Source organism: Equus asinus, chromosome 1 (genome assembly GCF_041296235.1).
Source record: "Equus asinus isolate D_3611 breed Donkey chromosome 1, EquAss-T2T_v2, whole genome shotgun sequence".
NCBI classification, from domain to species: domain Eukaryota; kingdom Metazoa; phylum Chordata; class Mammalia; order Perissodactyla; family Equidae; genus Equus; species Equus asinus.
Window position 1 is genome coordinate 96,136,928 of NC_091790.1, and position 21,148 is coordinate 96,158,075.

A 21,148-nucleotide genomic window follows, 5' to 3' on the forward strand; every position below is an offset into this window, starting at 1 on the left:
GTGGGTTTTGTTTCTTTTTAAGGTAAATATTTTTCCCCACCAAAGTAAGTAAAGGGTAGTAGGGTACCAGGACAGAAAAAACAAAACAAGACAGAGCCCTTGTTGCCTGGCAACAGTTAGAACTGTGACACATTGTGCCATTTATTATATACATCATAATTTAATTCTTAGGAAACACAAAAATAGCCTTGTTAGTAATATTTCCATGATAGTTTCCTACCCAATGCTTGGGAAAACTGTGCTTGTTATTTCTAAATTTTTCCATAAGTTAATATTGTATAGGTACATGATATCCAGTAAAGAGTATAAATAAATCAGTTAATTAAGTGACAACATGTGTGGTTTTTTTTTCTTTTTTGCTAAGGAATATTCTAACATCCATTGCCAATCTTCCCTGCCTCCCATGTTTTTATGTGAGTCACCACCCCAACATGGCTACCAAGAGATGAGTGGTGTAGGCCCACTCCTGGGGAATGCACAGAACTTAACCACTAGGCTACTGGGCCTCGCCCAACAATATGTTTTTTAAAAGTATATCTCTGACTGCAATTAAATATTTACCTTATAGATACAATAAAATAAAAAACTTTCTACCTAAATAAACATAAATTTAAATGCAGTGCCAAAAATGAGTATGTATTATACTAAGGTTAAATCAATGTTCCTAATTCTTTAATAACTTGCCATCTATAGTCAAAGCACAGGTTCATCTTTTACGTGTCCTAAATTATCCTTACTTACCTTTTGCCATCACAACGTCCAGAGAAGAGCAACGAGGGTCTAAAACTATTTCAGAAAACTACAACTGGGCATCAGCTATCAGCTTACATGCAAAAAAAAGATTTCATCAATATAGTGTTCATTTAAAAGCTCATTTCAACTAGATAATTTGGTCTTGTGGGAAAATCAATAAGAAAGGAATTCCAAATATTAGAATTTGGGCACAAGAGTTCACACTATCCCTACTACAGTGAAATATGCAAACATGAATGACAGACCTACTTTCTTTCTGATTTTCAGCAATCAGAATTCTATTGTTATGATCATACTACACATTAACTAAGATCTCCAATATTACATTCTAGTCTCAGGTTGAATATTAGGAATTTACACAGTAGATCAAAGCAGGAGGGACCAATGAAGTGAAGAAAATTCTTGAAGACAGAAAACAAAGATTACAGGATTTAGCATGGTCTAAACAGTCCTCTCCATCCTTTATTCATTAGATGTCCACAGTCAAAACTTCATTCGGTAAAAATCATATTGTGCAGGTTTACTTGTTTATAAAAATTCAGAGGCATTATAGGGGAATATATACCTATACAAACATAATGATTGATCAGACACTTCAGTAAAATATATGTTTACTACATGTGCTCAAAGGAACTACAAGATGTTGGCGAAAATGCTGGCCAGATCCAAATCATTCACGTTGCTCTTTAGTAAAACAAGCCTAACCAGGTTTAATTTAATTCAAGACACAATACAGATTAGAAAGAATTTCTCAAGAAGTCATCTACCCAGTGGAATCAACTGGACTGTACATAGTTTACTGAACAATTAACACATGAATAAAAATAGCCAGAAAACTCAAGGAATATGCAGAAACTTCTTCAATTTACTTTGTTATTAAGAACCAAGGACTTATTGGGATATTTATATAATCCTTAAGAAATGTCTTCACCCTGGTCCTGGTCCAGAAAGAGCCCTGACTCCTTTCTGCTTGACGTCTTCTTTTTAAATTCATGCCTATTTGAATACCTACTATATGCCAAGAACTGTCGTAGGAGTTGAGGTTAAAATGGTGGCAAAACAGACAAGATCCTAGTTTTGAAGAGCTAGGCACACTATATGCAACTTGGGCCAGCTGTAAGATAGCAAAGGGCAGTGACATCTGTGGTGTAACCAGAATACACCTACAGGCATTAAATCTTTGAGACACAGTACCAAACAAGTGGGGAGGGTGAAGTAGGTGGTCAGGCCGTCAGTGTGAAGTCCAGTATACCCAGGATCATTCATTTCTTCCTTTTAAAGGTGACAATACACATTGTTGTTAGGCATTCTGTCTTCGGGTACTTAAACTTCATTCTTCAATGTATTTGCACCAACTACTTACAATTTATTTCTATTGTAGCTCTGTTCCTGTTAAGTAAATCCTTCTGGCTGCAGAAAAGCAGACGCAAGATTCTCTTTAACACATTCTGGCTATAAATGCCCTCTTAGGCTATTAGGTGGTTTTATATATTTTTCTGAACTTAGTTGAGAAAAGATGATTTTCCAGGCCGAGCGTTGCATGAAAGTCAACTTCATCTAATGTTGTGTCCTCTTTTCTTCCCACTAAGCTTCTTCCTGGGGCTAAAGCCCTTACTTTGAACTCCACTTGGTGAGTTGCATGTAGCTCCCAATTAAGTTTCATACATCCATAAAGTACTAGTAGCTCACATTACGAGATCCAGGCAACCCTCTGAGGGCTGAACGTGTATTAATTCACTTAATTTTCACCACCTGTTATTCAGGATTGCCCTCCTCATCCCCATGGCGGACTCAGTGTACCACCTGGCTTATGAAATGGGCTTCCCTCGTCCCCATAAACGCGTACACAAAGGTAAAAGCGCCGTAAGGCGGCTCGCGCTTCTCCCCCAGGGGCAGAATCTTCCACAGATCGCTTATGCTCTCCAGGATTCCCCGACCAGCAATGTGGTCCCGAAGGCACAGTCGACGCTCAGCACCACAGGCCAGTTTGTCCTCCGCAGCCGCCAGGCGAACCCGCGTCTCAGTCACCACGCAAACACCGCCCAGCACCCGCTCTGCCCTGGCGGAAGTGGAGGCCCATCCTTCCGGCCGTTCTTCCGGCTGCTGCCCGCCAACTTCCGGCGGGCGGGTGGGCGCGCGCCGCCTAACGACCTTCTGCGCGGACGGTCGGCCGGCGGCGGCGTGCGGATGGAGGGCTCGGCCCCCGGCCTGGCGCGGCGGGGTTGGCGGCGGGCCCCGGCCGCGGGCTCCCCGCTCTCCTGGGCCGCGGTCGTCCTCCTGCTCTCCGCCTTCATATTGCGGGCGCCCCCGTCAGGTGAGGCGTCGGCGCCGCCGCACGGGGCTCCGCGGGGCCGCAGCTCCCGAGATTGGGGTTTGCTGTGTCACGTGCACCCGTGGGTATCAAGAAGCGTTGTACTCACGATGCCTGACAGGAGAGCTTTCCTTTAATAGAAGCCGCGCAGAGGAACCTATATCTACATAGGAAATCAGGCGACTGAGGAAATTACTAACGTATAGACACAAGAGATCATTCAAACACCCACAGTTCAAACTTTAAAGTTAAATTGACTGTTAATAAAATCTCTATTCAGTCCGTGGGTCATTTGCCAGCTTTCGGCCTTGTTTTGTGCTCAGTTTTTCAGTATATTTCAAAATGAGTGGGCATCCCGCTGCTTTGTGATTATCCATGATCCTGAAGCTCCATCTATTGGGCTTAGGTATAAAATACAGGAAAGACTGGGCTTTCAAAGTTGTGACATTTTACTGACGCCATTTGTTTCCTTCTTTGTATCCAAGGAACCGAAGAAATACTTTTCCATCTTGCTTTCAAGACAGATTTTAGATAGTGATGAACACACACTGAAATGAGAGTTTAATTAAACTGGTGTCATTTTAGTAGAAAGTAATTATTTTGCGTTACTTTCTGTTCAATTTTTGACTTTTAAAAAATAATCTCCCAGAATTGAATAATAATAAGCACAAAAGAGAGTTGTTTAAAAGTTGTTCAAATAAGGGAGATTGAGAAAAGAATTTCTCCAAGGATATAAATGTAGAAGGGCTGCGAAGATAGGCGTGGGATAAGGAGGAAAAAGGAAAGAAATGGAGAAAATAGACATTACAAGATACGCCAAAATTTGTTTATCAGAAGTTCAAAGATCATTCCTTTGGTATGAAGAGAGAAGAGTCAGTAACCGTTAATTACCCTGTAGGAGAAGGATGCTTCTGGACCATGATAGGGTGTATGTGTGCTATGTTTTGATCCAATAACAAGATCAGACCTGATGGATAAGAAATAGAATAAGCAGGCAATATCTTAATATTAAGCTATAAATAGTAAAGACTAGTATTTATATTGCATTTTATAGTTTATACAGTATTCCATTCAGTTCCTACAATAACTCTGTTAGTCTGGAATGTAGTCCCATTTTGCAGATGATTAAACCAAGGCTCCTAGAATTTAATGTGACTTTCTTAAGATCAGTAAGTGGCAGTCAGGATTTAAACTCAAGCTTTCTGACTTTGAATACCATACTCTTTTCTATACGCATTACTCCCTGTCTGTTAAGGGTTATTTGCGTATATGCTTCATTGCATTTTTTATACTGCTCCTCCTACTTGTTCTGTGTTCACTATTATGTCCGTCATATTTGCTTATTCAATGATGACTGAAGAATATCAGTTTATCGTATTTAACAATTATTATTTAGTATTTGCTATGTGCAAGATATAGTGCTTGGTACTGATTCTTGATAAATTGACATAAAGACTGATCCTACTATCAATGGAGTTTATAATCTAGTAGGAAAATTAGGTATGTGCATAAAGAACAATAATACAATGTAGAGTGAGTGTTGTAAGAGAGGTGCTGATGATGTACTGTGGAAAGTAAGAAATGATAAAGACAAACAGAAGATTTGAAGGAGGAGGGACTTGTGGTTTGAGTCTTGAAGCGTGGGGGATTTGAACTTTTAAAAATGAAGAGAGTATTCTAAGTGAATGTAGAAAAAGCCAGAGGCAAGATATGATCGGGGGAAGCAGTGGGTAGATTAATTTCATTGGCACATGTGAGGGGAGTAGAGTTGGACCAGAGATACCAGATGTCAGAGGAGCTTGATTTATGGTTCTCCCCTTCAACCAAGATCAAATATACTATGATACTCTACTATTAGAGTATATTAGAATTTCTAATGAGGCAGATTGTTGAACATTTCTTTTCTTTTGTTTTTAATAGTTGGATATTTGATTCACTTACCAAGAGGTTTCAGCTTGACCCAAGATTTGGTGAAAATAGTGGGATCACCAGATTTTCCAGGTATTAATAAATGTATTTCTATAGCAAATATAATATATATAATAAATAGTAATTTTAAGAAAGCAATTAGCATTTGTTTAAATTGTATCAATCTTGTCCAAAAGGCTAAAATTCCCCAGTTATCTTGGTCTCCTAAGGGCCTTTCTCGTCTATGAAAATGAGTTAAAGTTGTTTCCATATAGTTAAATTCATCAGGTCCAATTCTGTTTGCTGTAATTGCTTAAGTGTGAAAAAAATAATTTCTCTAAGTTATCTAATTAAAGTTGGCTATAGTAGTTTTACTTATTACTACATAATAATTAGCTACAATATTAAATGTATGCAGTTCAAATATGGTAAAACTTTTTTCGAATGAGATCTGTATATCATGAAAATTTGGGGTTCACAAGCTTTTGCAGTAGTCATGTGAGGCATAACTACAACTTTTTTGTATTTTTTTATTGAGATAAATTCAATACCTTAAAATTCCTCCTTTGAAGTGTACAATTCAGTAGTTTTTAGTGTACTTAAAAGGTTGTGCAACCATCAGCACTATGTAATTTCACAACATTTTCATCACTCCAAAAAGAAATGCCATACCCATTAAGCAGTCACTCTCCAGCCCCTGGAAACCACTAATCTACTTTCTGTCTCTATGAATTTGCCTATTCTGGACATTTCATATAAATGGCATCATATGCTATGTAGTATTTTGTGTCTGGCTTCTTTCACTTAGTATAATGTTTTTGAGGTTCAGTTATGTTATAGAATGTATCAGTACTTCATTTTAATGGCTGAATAATATTTCATTTTATGGATATACTCCTTTTGTTGTATCCATCAAATGATGGATATTTGGGTAGTTTCAGTTTTTAGCTATTATGAATATGCTGTTATGAGCATTCTGTGATAAGTTTCTGTGTGAAATATGCTTTCAGTTCCCTTGAGTGTATACCTAGGAGTAAAGTTGCTAGGACACATGATAACTCTGTGTTTAACATTTTTGTGGAATTGCCAAACTGTTTTTTGGAAAGCCTGCATTAGTTTACTTCCACATCAGCAATGTAGGAGGATTCAAATTTCCAAGCATCCTTGCCAACATTTGTTATTGTCTACCGTTTTTAGTTATAGGCATCCTAATGTGTGTGAAGTGGATTCTCATTGTGGTTTTGATTTATATTTCCCTAATGACTAATGATGTCGTACCCCTTTTAATGTGTTTATTGGCCATTTGGATACCTTCTTTGCAGAAATATGTCTATTCAAGCCCTTTACCAGTTTTTAATTATCTTTTTTATTATTGAGTTGGAAGAGTTTTTTAAAATATAGTCCAAATACTAAACCCTTATTAGATATTTGAATTGCATATATTTTCTCTCATTCTGTAGACTGTTTTATCACTTTTTTAATAGTGTCCTTTATAACATATTTTAAACTTTGATAAATTCTAATTTTAATTTTTTCTTTGGTACTGGTGCTTTAGGTGTCATATCTTAGAAATGATTGCCCAATCAAGAGTCACAAAGTTTTACTCCTACGGTTACTTATAAGAATATCATAGTTTTAGCTCTTACATTTAGGTCTTTGATGCATTTTAAATTAATTTTTGCATATGGTCTGAGGTAGGAGTCAAACTCATTCTTTCGCACGTGGCTATCCAGTTGTTCCAGCACCATTTGTTCAAGAGACTTTTTTTCTCTATTGAATTGTCTTAGTGCCATTGTTGAAAAGCAGTTTACTATACATTTATGGGCTTTTTCTGGACTCTAAATTCTATTCCACTGATCTATACGTCTGTGCTTGTGCCAGTACTGTCTTGATTATTTGAAATCGTTGTGTGAGTCCTTCAAATTTGTTCCTTTTCAAGATTGTTTTGGGTATTCTAGGTCCTTGCAATTCCCTAATAATTCTATAATCAGCTCGTCAATTTCTGTAGAAAGGCCATTGAGATTTTAATAGGGATTGCATTGAATCTGTACATCAATTTCAGAAGTATTACCACCTTAACAATATTAAGTTTTCCAATTCATGAACATGGAGTGTCTTTCCATTTAAGTCTTCTTTAATTTCCCTTGAAGATGTTTTGTAGTTTTCAGTGTACAAGTCTTGCACTTCTTTGTTAAATTTGTTCCTAAATATTTTAGTCTTTTTGATGCTATTGTAAATGGAATGGTTTTTGTAATTTAGTTTTCAGATTGCTTGTTGCTATTGTATAGAAATACAATTGAGTTTTGCAATTTGATGTTGTATTTTGTCACCTTACTGAATCATTTATTAGCTCTGTTTTTTTTTAGCTTGTGTGGGGGAATTATTCCTTGGGATTTTCTATATATAAAATCATGTCATCTGCACATAGAGTTTTATTTCTTCCTTTCCATTCTGAATGCCTTTCTTTTTTTCTTGTCATTTGCTCCAGCTAGAACCTTCAGTTCAATATTGATGATAGCAGATATCCTTGTCTTATTCTTGATCTTAGTGGGAGGGAAAGTTTAATTTTTCATTATTAAGTATGATGTTAGCTGTGGGTTTTTTGTTGATGCCCTTTATCAGACTGAGAAACGTCCCTTCTGTTCCTAGTTTGTTGAGTTCTTTTATTGTGAAAGGATATTGGATTTTGTCAAATGCTATTTCTGAGTATATTGAGATTGATCATGTGTTTTTTTGTCCTTTATTCTATTGCTATGATATTGCATTGATTGATTTTTGTATTTTGAACTAGTCTTGCATTCCTGAGATGTATCCCAGTTGGTTATGATATATAATCATTTTTCATGCCACTGGATTTGGTTGCTAGTATTTTGTGGATTTTTTGGTCTATGTTCATAAGGGAAATTGGCCTGTAGTTTTCTTATGGTGTTTTTGTCTGAGTTTGGTTCTAGAGTAATAGTGGCTTCATAGAATGAGTTGGGATGTGTTCCCGCCTCTTCTTAGTTTGTGAAGTGTTATTGTTAATTCCACTTTACTTGTTTGGTAGAATTTACTGGTGAATTCATCTGGTGCTGGGCTTTTCTTTGTGGAAAGTTTTTGATTACTAATTCAGTCACTTTATACGGTTTAGGTCTTTTCAGACTTTGTATTTCATTATAGTTTCTGCTGAGAAATAAGCTCCTAATTTTATTGAGGATCACGTGTATGTAATAAGTTGCTTCTCTCTTGCTATTTTCCAGAGTCTGTCTTTGTTTTTGGATTTTGACAGTTGATTATGATGTTGTCTAGGTGTGGATCTCTTTGAATTTATCCTGGTTTGAATTCATTGAGCCCTTTGATGTGTAGATTCATGCTTTTATGAATTTTGGGAAGCTTTTGTACATTTCATCAGATATTATTTCTGCCCCTTTCTCTCCACTCTCCCATGGACTTTCATTTTATATATATATATATATATAAAATGAATATATATGAATATGTATAATGAATATATATATACTGACATGTTTGATGGTTTCCCACAGGTCTCTGATTACTGTCCACTTACCTTTATTCTTTTTTTCTCTCTTTCTCAAATTGGATTATCCCAAACTGATCCATCTTTAGGTTTATTGATTGCTGATTCTTTCTTCTGCCTGCTCAGATCTGCTGTTGATTCTTATTATTTATTTTTTTTAGGAAAATTAGCCTTGAGCTAACTGCTGCCAATCCTCCTTTTTTTTTTTTAAAGATTTTTTATTTTTTTCCTTTTTCTCCCCAGAGCCCCCCAGTATATAGTTGTATATTCTTCGTTGTGGGTCCCTCTAGTTGTGGCATGTGGGATACTGCCTCAGCGTGGCTTGATGAGTAGTGCCATGTCCACCCCCCTGGATTCGAACCAATGAAACACTGGGCCGCCTGCAGCAGAGAGTGCAAACTTAACCACTGGGCCACGGGGCCAGCCCCCAATCCTCCTTTTTTTGCTGAGGAATGCTGGCCCTGAGCTAACATCCGTGCCCATCTTCCTCTACTTTATATGTGGGACGCCTACCACAGCATGGCTTGCCAAGCGGCATCATGTCCGCACCTGGGATCCGAACCGGTGCACCCCGTGCTGCTGAAGTGGAACGTGCGCACTTAACTACTGCACCACCGGGCAGGCCCCTGTTGTTGATTCTTTTTTTTTTTTTTTTTGAGGAAGATTAACCCTGAGCTAACTACTACCAATCCTCCTTTTCTTCCTGAGGAAGGCTGGTCCTGAGCTAACGTCCATGCTCATCTTCCTCTACTTTATACGTGGGATGCCTACCACAGCATGGCTTTTGCCAAGCCGTGCCATGTCCGCACCCGGGATCTGAACCAGCGAACCCTGGGCTGCTGTGAATTGGAATGTGCGAACTTAACTGCTGCGCCACTGGGCCGGTCCCCCCTCTTGTTGATTCTTGATAGTGAATTTCTCAATTAAATTGTAGTTTTTAATCAAAAATTTCTTTTTGGTTCTTTTTAATAATTTCTGTCTTATTGACGGTTTTTGTTTGGAGAGACATCATTTTCATACTTTTGTCTAGTACTTTAGATGTGATGTTCTTTGATCATATTTAAAATAACTGATTTAAAGTCCAAATTTTGGACTTCCTCAGGGAGTTTCTATATTGCTTTCTTTTTTTTCTGCCTGTGACTATACTTTCTTGACTTTTTGCATGTCTCATATTTTTGGTTGGAAACCGGACTTTTTAAGTAATGTAATATAGCAACTCTGGAAATCAGATTTTTACCCCCTCCCAGGTATTGATGTTATTGCTATTTGTTGTTATTGTTTGTTTTGTGACTTTTCTGTACTAATTCTATAAATTATGTGTTCTTTGTCATATATAGCCACTGATATCTCTCCTGTTAGCTTAGTTAGGCTAGTGATTACACAGAGATTTCACCAAATACCTAGAACCAGTTAGTCTCCTTGTCTTTACTGAGGGTCTTTGTGTGCTTGTCGTGGCATACCTTAACAATTTAGCTGGGCAGTTGACAACTCTTCCTTATCCTTTACTTTCTGCTGTGCAAATTCTCAATTTCAGCCAAAGGAGAACTTAGTCAATCTTTACTCTCTCAGTCTTTACCGAGCCTGCCCAGTCCCGGGCATGTGCCCTGTCCTGTCCATTCATGTCGCTTTCTGTTTTCCCGGGAACACGTCAGAACTTTTTGAAGCTCCCATGGACATGTCATTCCCCAGCTTTTCCTCTTAATCTTTTTAGTTAACCTGTTGTTAACCCCAACTGTTACCCTCTGCATCTGGCAGTTACAAAGTTAAATGATAGCCTTTAGTTGTTTTTGACAAATACTCTTGGGGAAAAGGCTTTTTGAGTTGCATACTCTGCCATTTTCACTAATATCACAACTTTTATCACAGCTTGTTTTAAAACCACAACTTTTAAACCTAAATTACAAATTCAACTTTTAAAACTAAATTATGTTCAGTTCAGCATGTATTTCTTGTATCACAATGTAGATTGTTTTGATATTTTACTAGTCATGCCTCCATAAAATGCTGACTGCCTAAATTTTCTTGCCTAGAATTTCTTCAGTTTCTTCTGTCATGCAAGGTTCCAGTATCTGTCCATGTCAGCTGTTTTTCTATTCTGTGATGCCCTCTTTAACTTGTTCACCTTTTACTTATTCTTTTCTGTTCAGTTAGTCTTCTTTTTCATTCACTCATATATCCATTCTATTCAGTAATCATTTATTTACATCTTTGCTGCAATTTCAATTCATTACATTTTTTTTGATGTGTGTGATGAATACCATTTTGTATATTTCTTTTTGTACCTGTTCATAAGTTTTCTGGGTCTGTTATATCCAAGAGTAGAAGTTTATCCTCATAGGACCTAGCGTTCTCAATCTCATTAAAATTGTTCTTCAAAATGGCTGTCCTGGTTTATGCTTCCACCAGTGGTGCTTTTCTCGCATCCTCATCAACACGAGATGTTACCCAAGTTTTCCATTTTTGCTAAACTGACAGTTAAGTTGCCTCTGCTCATCATTTTCTTGCTTTTTTCAAAGGAGTTGCTTTCATATTATGTGTATTCCAGTTTTAAATCCATTATTGATTATCTTTGTTGCAGATATCTTCTCCTAGATGTCAAGTTAGTCGTGCTTTTTCATTCCAGATGTTAACTTTGCTTATCTTGTATAGGATTGGACAGAAATTGTTAATGTTTAAGGAGCTGAGTTCAGTATTTTTCTTTTTATGTTTGTGCTCTTTGCATTAAAAGAATCCTTCCATATTGCAAAGACAGAAAAGTATTATTTTACATTTTTAAAAAATAATGATTACTTTCAATTCTTTAGTCTATTGAATTTATTATTTATGGTGTGAGGTATAAACATAATTTCAACTTTGTTTATTTATTGAGATAATTTTTAAACATTTTTATTAATAATCTATATTTTATCCAGTGGTCTAAGGTGCCACTCTTATCATATAGTAGTTTTTTTATACTTGTTTTTTCCTTTAGGTCCACTCTTCTTTGTTCCTACAACAGAACACTCTGTTATACTTAGCATAACTTTGTAATTTATCTTAGTAACTTATAATGCTAGTCCCTCCTCCTTGCTTTTCTTTTATAGAATTGTCTTAGCTAATTATGAACCTTTAATTTTCTAAATATATTTTAGAATCAGTATTTAAGAGTTTCTTTAAAAATTTCTCTGAGATTTTGGTTATAACTATATTAATTATATATATCAGTATGAGGATAAATTGCCATCTTTAAAATTATAAGTGTACACTCTTGATTATGGCATTGTGGTCTAATTGTATATCTTTTACTGGAGTCCAAACATGTTCCCCATAATGGACTTGCGATCATAACCATAAATTGTCTTCTGTTTATTCTCTAAATGTTGTCTTCTTTCCTGTTACATAGTTTAATGCATTATTATTGGTGTAGAGGAATGTTTTCTATTTTTGTATGTTGATATTGGAAAACTCTTCTGGAATCACTTTTATTTTCTATGATTTAAATATGTACAGAGGTTAGTGGGGGCTAAAGGAAGGGCACAGTAATGGCATGGGATAATTGCACTGCCCAAGCCAGAGCAGAGAGGATATACTTGTGCTGAACTTCCAAAGATGAGGAGATGTTTAGGTCTTTACCTGAGTAAAACCATAGAAGAGTGGTTCAGTGTGCTACCTTAGGGAGGTCTCAGTAGTTTGGCATGGTCAGGGCAAAGGGTATGAAAAGAGATGTCACAGGTCATGGAGAGGAAGGCCAGTAAGTCATGCTGAGGAATGACGATTTTATACAATCAGCATTGATTAGACAAGTTAGAAAAAGGAAGAGTTTAAACTGAGGTAAGTAGGAAAGAAATAAGTTGAGAAATTAGTGAAAGAGACCAAAGAAGAAAAATAGGTTGAATGGAACCAAAACTGTCTTTGGAATGGTTAGTAGACAAATTTTTGATAAGTATATTGCTAGAATAACAAAAGTACAAAAAAATGTTACGAATGAATAAAGATATAGTGAAGTTTAAAAATCATAACTTAATATTCTGAATAATTTTATACTAATAAACTTGAATAACTCGTGAAATATTAATTCTTAAAATATGCTGGATTAAATTACTTAGTAGACTAATAGTCAATTAAATTCTCCTGATTGGTAATCAGAAATTTGTTTTTCCTACTCTCTACTTTTGCCCCCCCCAAAAAAGTACAGCTATATGGTTTTTCAAGGACAAAAACACTTTCTGTATTCTTTCAGAGAAAATTTATAGAAGAAAATCTGTCCAGTTCATTTTATGAGCTATTATAATCGTAGATGCCTACTTTAATAATACTAAATGCTAAATAACTATTTTGATACCAAAATTGGAAAAGGACAAAGAATAGTATAAGAAAACTGTATATTTGAATTTATGAATATAGGTACAAGTATTCCAGGAAAAATATTTGCAAATTGAATCCAACAGTATTTAAGTAAAAGAGCATGATCAATTAGAATTATGTCAGGAAAACAATTTAGTAATATTAAGCATTCCATTAAAATATTCAAGAAGAAAAAATGATCACCTCAATGGAAATAGAAAAAAAATGGCTAAAATTCAACAACAATTTGTGTTAAAAACAAACAACTAAGAATAGAGGGGAACTTTCTTAACCTAAGGAAGGGTATCTATCTAAAAGTCACATTCAGTAAACATCATGCTGTATGGTGAAGCTTTAGAGACAGTCTTTTTAAAGTTAAGAATTTTGATTCTCAAAAACAGTTTATATTTTACTAGATCATAAAGATCTTTGTATATGGTGAATCAGTGAAGAGTTGGCCTGCAATTACCGAGGAGTTGTTGGAACCTTTTCTAAACTGAGTAAATTAGAAACAATTGAATCTTTACTGTGTTGCTTTTGTATATCCCAGAGAATACTATTTTTGCTTGTTTAAGGATCAGTATTCCTTAAATTTTAAAGTGAAGTGGGAAAAAATTCTTAATAATTAAAATTAATCAGCGCACGTACTTGTCAACTTCTTAATCACATAATTTTTAATTACAAAGTCTAGATATAGTATTATCTTAATGTTTTTTAATTAAAATAATATTCTGAGAATAAAATAAGTTAGCGTATGCGAACTTTGAATAAAAAAGACCAGCATTATGCTCAGATTGAGATACACGCACATACCCAGATGAAATACATGTGTATATTTTTGAATGTTAGTTACATAGAATGCAGTGAAATTTAGTTCTTATCAAGTAATAGCTATAATCCAAAGAAAACTTATGAAAACCTATAACCTATTTTGTATAACTGCAAAAATGTAAGTCATTATGGGGCATTTAAGAATATAAAATATTATATTATTAACATTCTAATTTTGTATTTTCAGTGAAAGTATATGTTATGCTCCATCAAAGGAGTCCACACATGTTATGTGTAACCCAGCGACTGCGAAATTCTGAACTGATAGATCCATCATTCCAATGGCATGGGCCAAGAGGCAAAATTGTTTCAGGTAGGATTTTGCTTCAGTTCTCGTAATTAAATTGATATATCTGAAGTGTACTCAGAACAGAAAGAATATTTGTATCTCTTATACATTTACCTTTTTCCTCACTTCTTTTTCCTGTGATTTCCTTTTAGAGTTAGAATCTAATGAGTAGATACTTTGACCATTTTTCACAGATCTTAATTTGAGATTGAGACACACTAGATGATTGAACTGTTTGGAGAGTTCTCTAAGCATCTATGTTGCAAAAAAATGTTACTTTTTTAAAGTTCATAAAATCATTTTGGTTACTTCAATCAGATTTTTGTTAGTAAAGTATATATGAAGAAGCAAATATATTTCTGGGTTTTGTTAAAAATACAAATGAACACTTTGACCTATAGATTTATATGGTCTTATTTGTTTAAACAGTCTTACATAAGACTTGAGACTTTGTTAATAGTTATAATTTTATATTTTGCTATCTTGTATTCCTTTCTGACCAGAATCCTGACCAAATAATATGGATCATATCTGAATTTATTTAAGTAGTAGTATCCATTTTGGAAAAAAAATGACTAAATTTAACATTCAGTATTTTAGTATTAAAAACATTCTTTTAAATATACTGCATGGTTTGACAGTGGCTATATGTTAATATATTATCGATGCTGTGCTTACAAAAATGGACACTTAGGGCTCATTCATCCAAAGGACAAGATGGACTTGAGACACATCTGAATGGTAGCCTAACAGTTTTCAAATTTTTGAGAAAACAAGATCTTATTCTCATGAAGGTATTTTTTTCCTCAAAGAGATTACTCTGGGTATGACTGATTTAATCAGCATTTTCTCCATTCAGCTTCTTATTTTTGTATTTTGAAATGTTTATTTACTATCATTCTAATTTTTCATTTGATTTGTGTCTACAGCGTAGTTGAAAAAATTTAAATTAGTTTAGCTGTTTTTTTTTTCAGCTTGCTAAAAATCCAGATTAATGAATTGTCATTGTAAAGACCTAATCATTTTTGCATACTTTCAAAGGAAATTTTTCTTTATTGCTCCATTCACCATGTTTTCTTTCTTTTTTTTTTAATCCTTATTGGTATTTTGAGATAGTGCCTATGGATGAAAACCGACAGGTTTATTTTGTTATCTTGGATGAAGGAAAGCAGCATATTCATACAAAGACTTGCTGAAGAAATTTTCATAGGAAGTATTTATTTTGTAATATGTTTTAATTCTTATTCTTATATAGTTGAGTGATCTCAGCTGTACATTTCTTTTTTTTTTTTTTTTTAAAGACTTTATTTTTTCCTTTTTCTCCCCAAAGCCCCCCGGTACATAGTTGTGTATTCTTCGTTGTGGGTTCCTCTAGTTGTGGCATGTGGGACGCTGCCTCAGCGTGGTCTGACGAGCAGTGCCATGTCCGCGCCCAGGATTCGAACCAACGAAACACTGGGCCGCCTGCAGCGGAGCGCGCGAACTTAACCACTCGGCCACGGGGCCAGCCCCTGTACATTTCTATAATATTTATGTTGCTTCTAAATTATCTCAAGGTTTAAAAAGTTACTCCACTCTTTGGGTTAGGTGGTTGTTCTTTAAAGTGAATTATTCAGCTCTTAGTGAGTGAGGGACTATTTGGTGGATGCCATTATGCTAGGCTTTGTGGGAGTTACAAAGATCAGACACCATCTCTGCCTGACTGTGGTAGTGTAGTAGGAATGAATCAGTGGAAGTGAGTAAGAGAAATCCTAAGAGATTGGACAATTAATATAAATCAAAGAAATGGACCAAATGTAAAAGCATCCAATACTGAAAATATAATCAATTTTTGTTTTTATTACTCTCTGATAGCACATAATGTAGTGCAAACGTATATTAAATATATTTTACATTTGACATTGAAATTTTGTAAGTTCAGAAATGGAAGTATTTAAATGTGTATTGAATAGTTTATCGTAGTTTGTTACTCCTTTGATTTGGAAATTGAAATCTGAAACATATTCTTCTCAAAGGTGCCCTGTCAGGTCTTACTGTGTATATGCAAAATGTAGTATATAATTGAATTTCAAATCCTTTATCTGGGAGCGAAATTTTATTTTACTCACTTTCACAATGGAAAATAGATGTTCAGAAATGTAGTTATTTCCAGGTAAGGATAAAATCATATTAATAAAATGGGTTTTATATTTATAAAAAATATTTCCAGGAAATTCTGATATTTGGGCATCATGCCTGTAGTTTAGTTTTCAGTGCACTGTTGCCTCATGGTTTCCTGTCTACCAGTTTTAAAGCTCATTAGTTCTACCATCTATTATTTCAGAAAGAACTGAAAAATGTTGTCTAATTTTCTTAAAGCTTGAAAAACAAAGAACCTTTTTGAACTCTAGATTAAACTGTACTGTTCGTTAGTTATCTTTTTATGAATATTCCAAAGATAGTTCCTCTAAAAATTGAAGCAAAAAATCATGCAATTATGTAATTACTTGCACATTCCTTTGGAGAGAAATATTCTGATTGTTTAGATAGGTTGTAAAGGGTAGGGTACAAGTGTCAGATTTGGTCTGTCTCTTTCCCTTGTCCCACTTCTCTCTCTGTCTCTCTCTCTCTGTCTCTCTTTCAGTGTTTTGTATTTACAAAGGTAATGCATTTATTACGACAAGACCTGTACCTCTTTCTCCAACCCTGATGCTATTCTGATGAATTAACTCTTTTTGGCGTGGGGACTTCTCCATTTTTCTAAATGTTCACGCAAACATGTATAAGCACATATACATACACATGTTGGGTTTTACCCTTAACTTCCCCCTTATTGTTTTAATGAGATAATAGATTATATTTACTCTACCTTAGCATTTTTTATTATGAAGCATCGATAGACATAAATATATGTAAGATACTTGCAAGTTATAAAGCACAGTAAAACAAACATCCTTGAATGTAGTGTACAAGTCAAGATATACCATTACCAAGACTGTTGAACTCCCCAATAATTTGTTTAAAAACCCCATTCATCTGTCCCCAACCCCCTGTCAGGTAAACACTATCCTCAACTTTTACTATATTATTCTTTAGCTTTTCTTTATACATTTACTATATTTATATATATGTATGTATGTGTGTATCCTGCAGGAGTATATTTTAGTATTTTTATTTTGAATATTATAAAAATAATATTTATGTAATATTTGTCATGCATCATATACTGTTCTAAACAATTTGCACACACTAATCATTTAATTTTACAGCAGCCTTTGTGCTACGTACAGCCATTTTCTCCATTTTACATGTGACAGAGGCATTGAGAGAATGAGCTACTTCCCTGAAGTCATGTCCCTTTGAAGTCTTGCTTCAGAGTTCACAGATATAATCTAAATGAAGTAGGAATAGGAGTTTTCCCTCTCACCATTTTGTGAGTTTTTGTAGTTTGTGTCTTTCAAGGAATTTGTCCAACTTAGAGTTATTTTCAACTTGTTGAATTTATTTGCATAAAGTAGTTTGTGATATTTTCTTATTGCCTTTTTGATATATCCGAGATATATATGATGTGCCGTCATTCACTCCTGATATTGGTTATGTCTTTTCTCTTTCATTTTGGTCTCTCTGGCTATAGGTTTAACAATTTTATCAGTGTTTTCAAAAGAACAGCTTTTGGTTTGATTTATTTTTCTCTAGTATATTTTGTTTTCAATTTCATTGATTTCTCCTTTTATCTTTATTATTTCCTTTCTTCTGTTTGCTTTGTGTTAAATTTGCTTGTTTTGTTTTGCTGGCTGTAGAATTCTGGATTGGCAGTTTTCTTATTTCAACATTCTAAAGATAACACTCTGTATTCTTTTTACCTGCACAGTTTCTAGTGTGAAGTCTACTATAATCGTATCCTTGTCTCTCCGTAGGCAGTGTGCCATTGTTTTCTGACTGACTTCAAGATTTTCTCTTTGCCTTTTATTTTCAATGATTTGAATATTATATGTGTCTTTTCTGTTTTTCATATTCATTCTCTTTACTCTTCTCTAAATTTCTTGGATCTGTAGATTGGTGTTTTTCATTAATTTTTAAAATTCTCAGCCATTATGTCTTCAGGTATTTCTTTGCCACATCCTGTCTTGCCTCTGCTTCTGAGATTTCTAGCACACATGTGTAACTGACTTTGTGCCACAGCTCTTGTATTCTCTCTTCTTGATGTTTTGTTGTTGTTGTTGTTTTGTTTCATTTATCTCTTTGTGATTCAGGTTCGTTAATTTCTTTTGACCTACCTTCAAGTTCATTGATTCTTTCCTTAGCTGTGTCAAGCCTCTTTATCCCATTGAAGGAATACATCATCAGTCTTACTGTATTTGTTTTCTTTCTTCTTCATTTTATTTTGGTTATAGTTCTAGCATTTCCATTTGTTTCTGACATATGTATTATTTCTTATACAGGCATATGTCATTTTATTCTGCTTTGTGGATATTGTACTTTTACAAGTTGAAGGTTTGTGGCAACCCTGCATTGAACAATTCCATTGGTGCCATTTTCCAATAGCATTTGCTCACTTAGTGTCTCTGTGTCACATTTTGGTAATTCTCACAATATTTCAAACTTTTTCATTATTATTATATTTGTTATGGTGATCTGTGATCAGAGATCTTTCATGTTACTATTGCAATTGTTTTGTGAACCATGCCCATATAAGACAGCAAACTTCATCGATAAATGTCGTTTGTGTTCTCACTGCTCCACTACCTGGCCATTCCCCAGTCTCTCTCCCTCTCCTTGGGCATCCCTATTTCCTGTGACACAGAAAAATTGAAATTAGCCCAAATAAAAACCCTACAATGACCTCTCAGTGTTCAAGTGAAAGGAAGAGTTGCACATCTCTCACTTTAAGTCAAAAGCTATAAATGATAAAGCTTAGTGAGGAAGGCATGCCAAAAGCTAAGACAGGACAAAACTAGGCCTCTTGTGCCAAATACTTAGCCAAGTTGTGAATGCAAAGGTAAAGTTCTTAAAGGAAATTAAAAGTACTACTCCAGGGAACACATGAATGATGAGAAAGCAGAACAGTCTTATTGGTGATATGGAGAAAGTTTGAGTGGTCTGGATAGAAGGTCACACCAGCCACAACATTCCCTTATGGCAAAGCCCAATACAGAGCAATGTCCTAACTCTCTTCAGTACTCTGAAGGCTGAGAAAGGTGAGGAAGCTGCAGAAGAAAAGTTTGAAGCTAGCAGAGGTTCACTCATGAGGTTTAAGGAGAGAAGCCACCTCTATAACATAAAAGTGTAGGTGAAGCAGCAAGTGCTGATGTAGAAGCTATAGTGAGTTATCCAGAAGATCTAGCCGAGATCATTAATGAACGTGGCTGCACTGAACAACAGATTTTCAATGTAGACAAAACAACTTTATGTTGGAAAAAGATGCCATCTACAACTTTTGTCACTAGAGAGGAGAGGTTAGTGCCTGGCTTCAAAGCTTCAAAGGCAAAGTATGCCTCTGTTGTTAGGGGCTAATGCAGTTTGGTGACTTGAAGTTGAAGCCAATGCTCATTTTCCATTTTAAAATCTTTGGTCTCTTAAGAATTATGCTAAAGCTGCTCTGCCCATCATCTATAAATGGAACAACAAACTTGGATGACAGCACATCTGTTTCCAACATGGTACAATGTTTATAAAATTGAACAATATAATATGTTGTATAAATCTGTATACAGCCCACTGTATAAGCCATATATAACTATATATATAAATATATATATGTATACACTATAGATAACCCACACTATATAAGCCCTCTGTTGAGACCTACTGCTCAGAAAAAAAGCTTCCTTTAAAAACATTACTGCTCACTGACAATGTACCTGGTCACCCAAGAGCTCTGATGGAGATGTATAATGAGATTAATATTGTTTTCATGCCTGCTAATACAACATCCATTCTGTAGCCCACGGAAAAAGTAGTAATTTTGACTTTCGAGTCCTATTATTTAAGAAATACATTTTCTCAGGTGATAGCTGCCATAGATAGTGGTTCCTCGAATAGATCTGGGGAAAATAAATTAAAAACCATCTGGAAAGGATTTGGCATTCTACATGCCATTAAGAACATTTGTAACTTATGAGTAGAGGTCAAAATATCAACATTGACAGGAAGTTTGGAAGAGATGGATTCCAATCTTCATGGGTTCCAATCTTGAGGGGTTCAAGACTTCAGAGGAGGAGGTAACTAGATGCAGTGGAAATAGCATGAGAACTAGAGTTAGAATTGGAGCCTGAAGATGTGTCTGAATTTCTGCATCTCAAGATCAAACTTTAATGGATGAGGACTTGCTTTGGAAGCACAAAGAAAGTGGTTTCTTGAGATGAAATCTATTCCTGGTGAAGACTCCATGATGAAGACTGTTGAAATGACAGCAAAGCATTTAGAATATGACATAGACTTAGTTGATAAAGCAGTTACAGGGTTTGAGAGGATGGACTCCAATTTTGAAAGAGTTTCTACTGTGGATAAAATGTTATCAAACAGCATGGCATGCTGCAGAGAAATTGTTCGTGAAAGGAAGAGTCACTTGATGTAGCAAACTTCATCATTGTGTTATTTTAAGAAATTGCCACAGGCCCCCAACCTTTATCAACCACCACCCTGATCAATCAGCAGCCATCAGCATCAAGGCAAAACCCTCCAGGAGCAAAAAGATTATGACTCACTGAAGCTAAGACAATGATTAGCAGTTTTTAGCAAGAAAGTATTTTTATATAAGGTTTGTACCTTGTCTTTTTTTGGATGTAAAGCTTATTACACACTTGATAGACTACAGTATAGTGTAAACATAACCTTTATATGCACTGGGATACCAAAAAATCTATGTGACTTTATTGATATTCGCTTTATTGCAGTGGTATGGATTGGAAGCAGAAATAACTCTGAGGTATACCTGTGGTTTCAGTCTCTGCTGAAATCACCTATCTGATCTTGCATGTTTCCATGTTTTTCATTAAATCCTTTAATACATTAATTATGGTTATTTTAAGTTAACTGATACTTCTGACATCTGTATCATTTAAGAGTATGGCTCTGAGCATTGCTTGGTATTTTGGAAATGTGCCATTTCTTGCTCTTCTGTATGCTGCTTAATTTTTGTTAAAGTTGGACATCTTGAGTAAGACAGTAGATATTGAGATAAGTATTTTTATGCTTTCAGGTGAACACCTTTTAAAAATACTGTTAAGCCTTTAAT

The 21,148-nt window shown here is 35.2% G+C and overlaps 1 protein-coding gene across 4 annotated transcripts in view; it reads left to right on the forward strand.

The window, feature by feature from the left end:
- Positions 1 to 135: 135 nt before the first annotated feature.
- ZPBP (zona pellucida binding protein) overlaps positions 136 to 21,148 on the forward strand; it is a 135,675-nt gene continuing 114,662 nt past the window's right edge. For all 4 annotated transcript variants that reach the window (XR_011499064.1, XR_011499080.1, XM_044778190.2 and 1 more), the window contains exons 1-3: positions 136 to 3,067; positions 4,985 to 5,065; positions 13,831 to 13,956. Coding sequence is in view for 2 of the 4 variants with exons in the window: in XM_044778190.2 (XP_044634125.2) it covers positions 2,536 to 3,067; positions 4,985 to 5,065; positions 13,831 to 13,956 (739 nt within the window). In the remaining 2 variants the exon portion in view is untranslated. The remainder of the gene's footprint in view (positions 3,068 to 4,984; positions 5,066 to 13,830; positions 13,957 to 21,148) is intronic.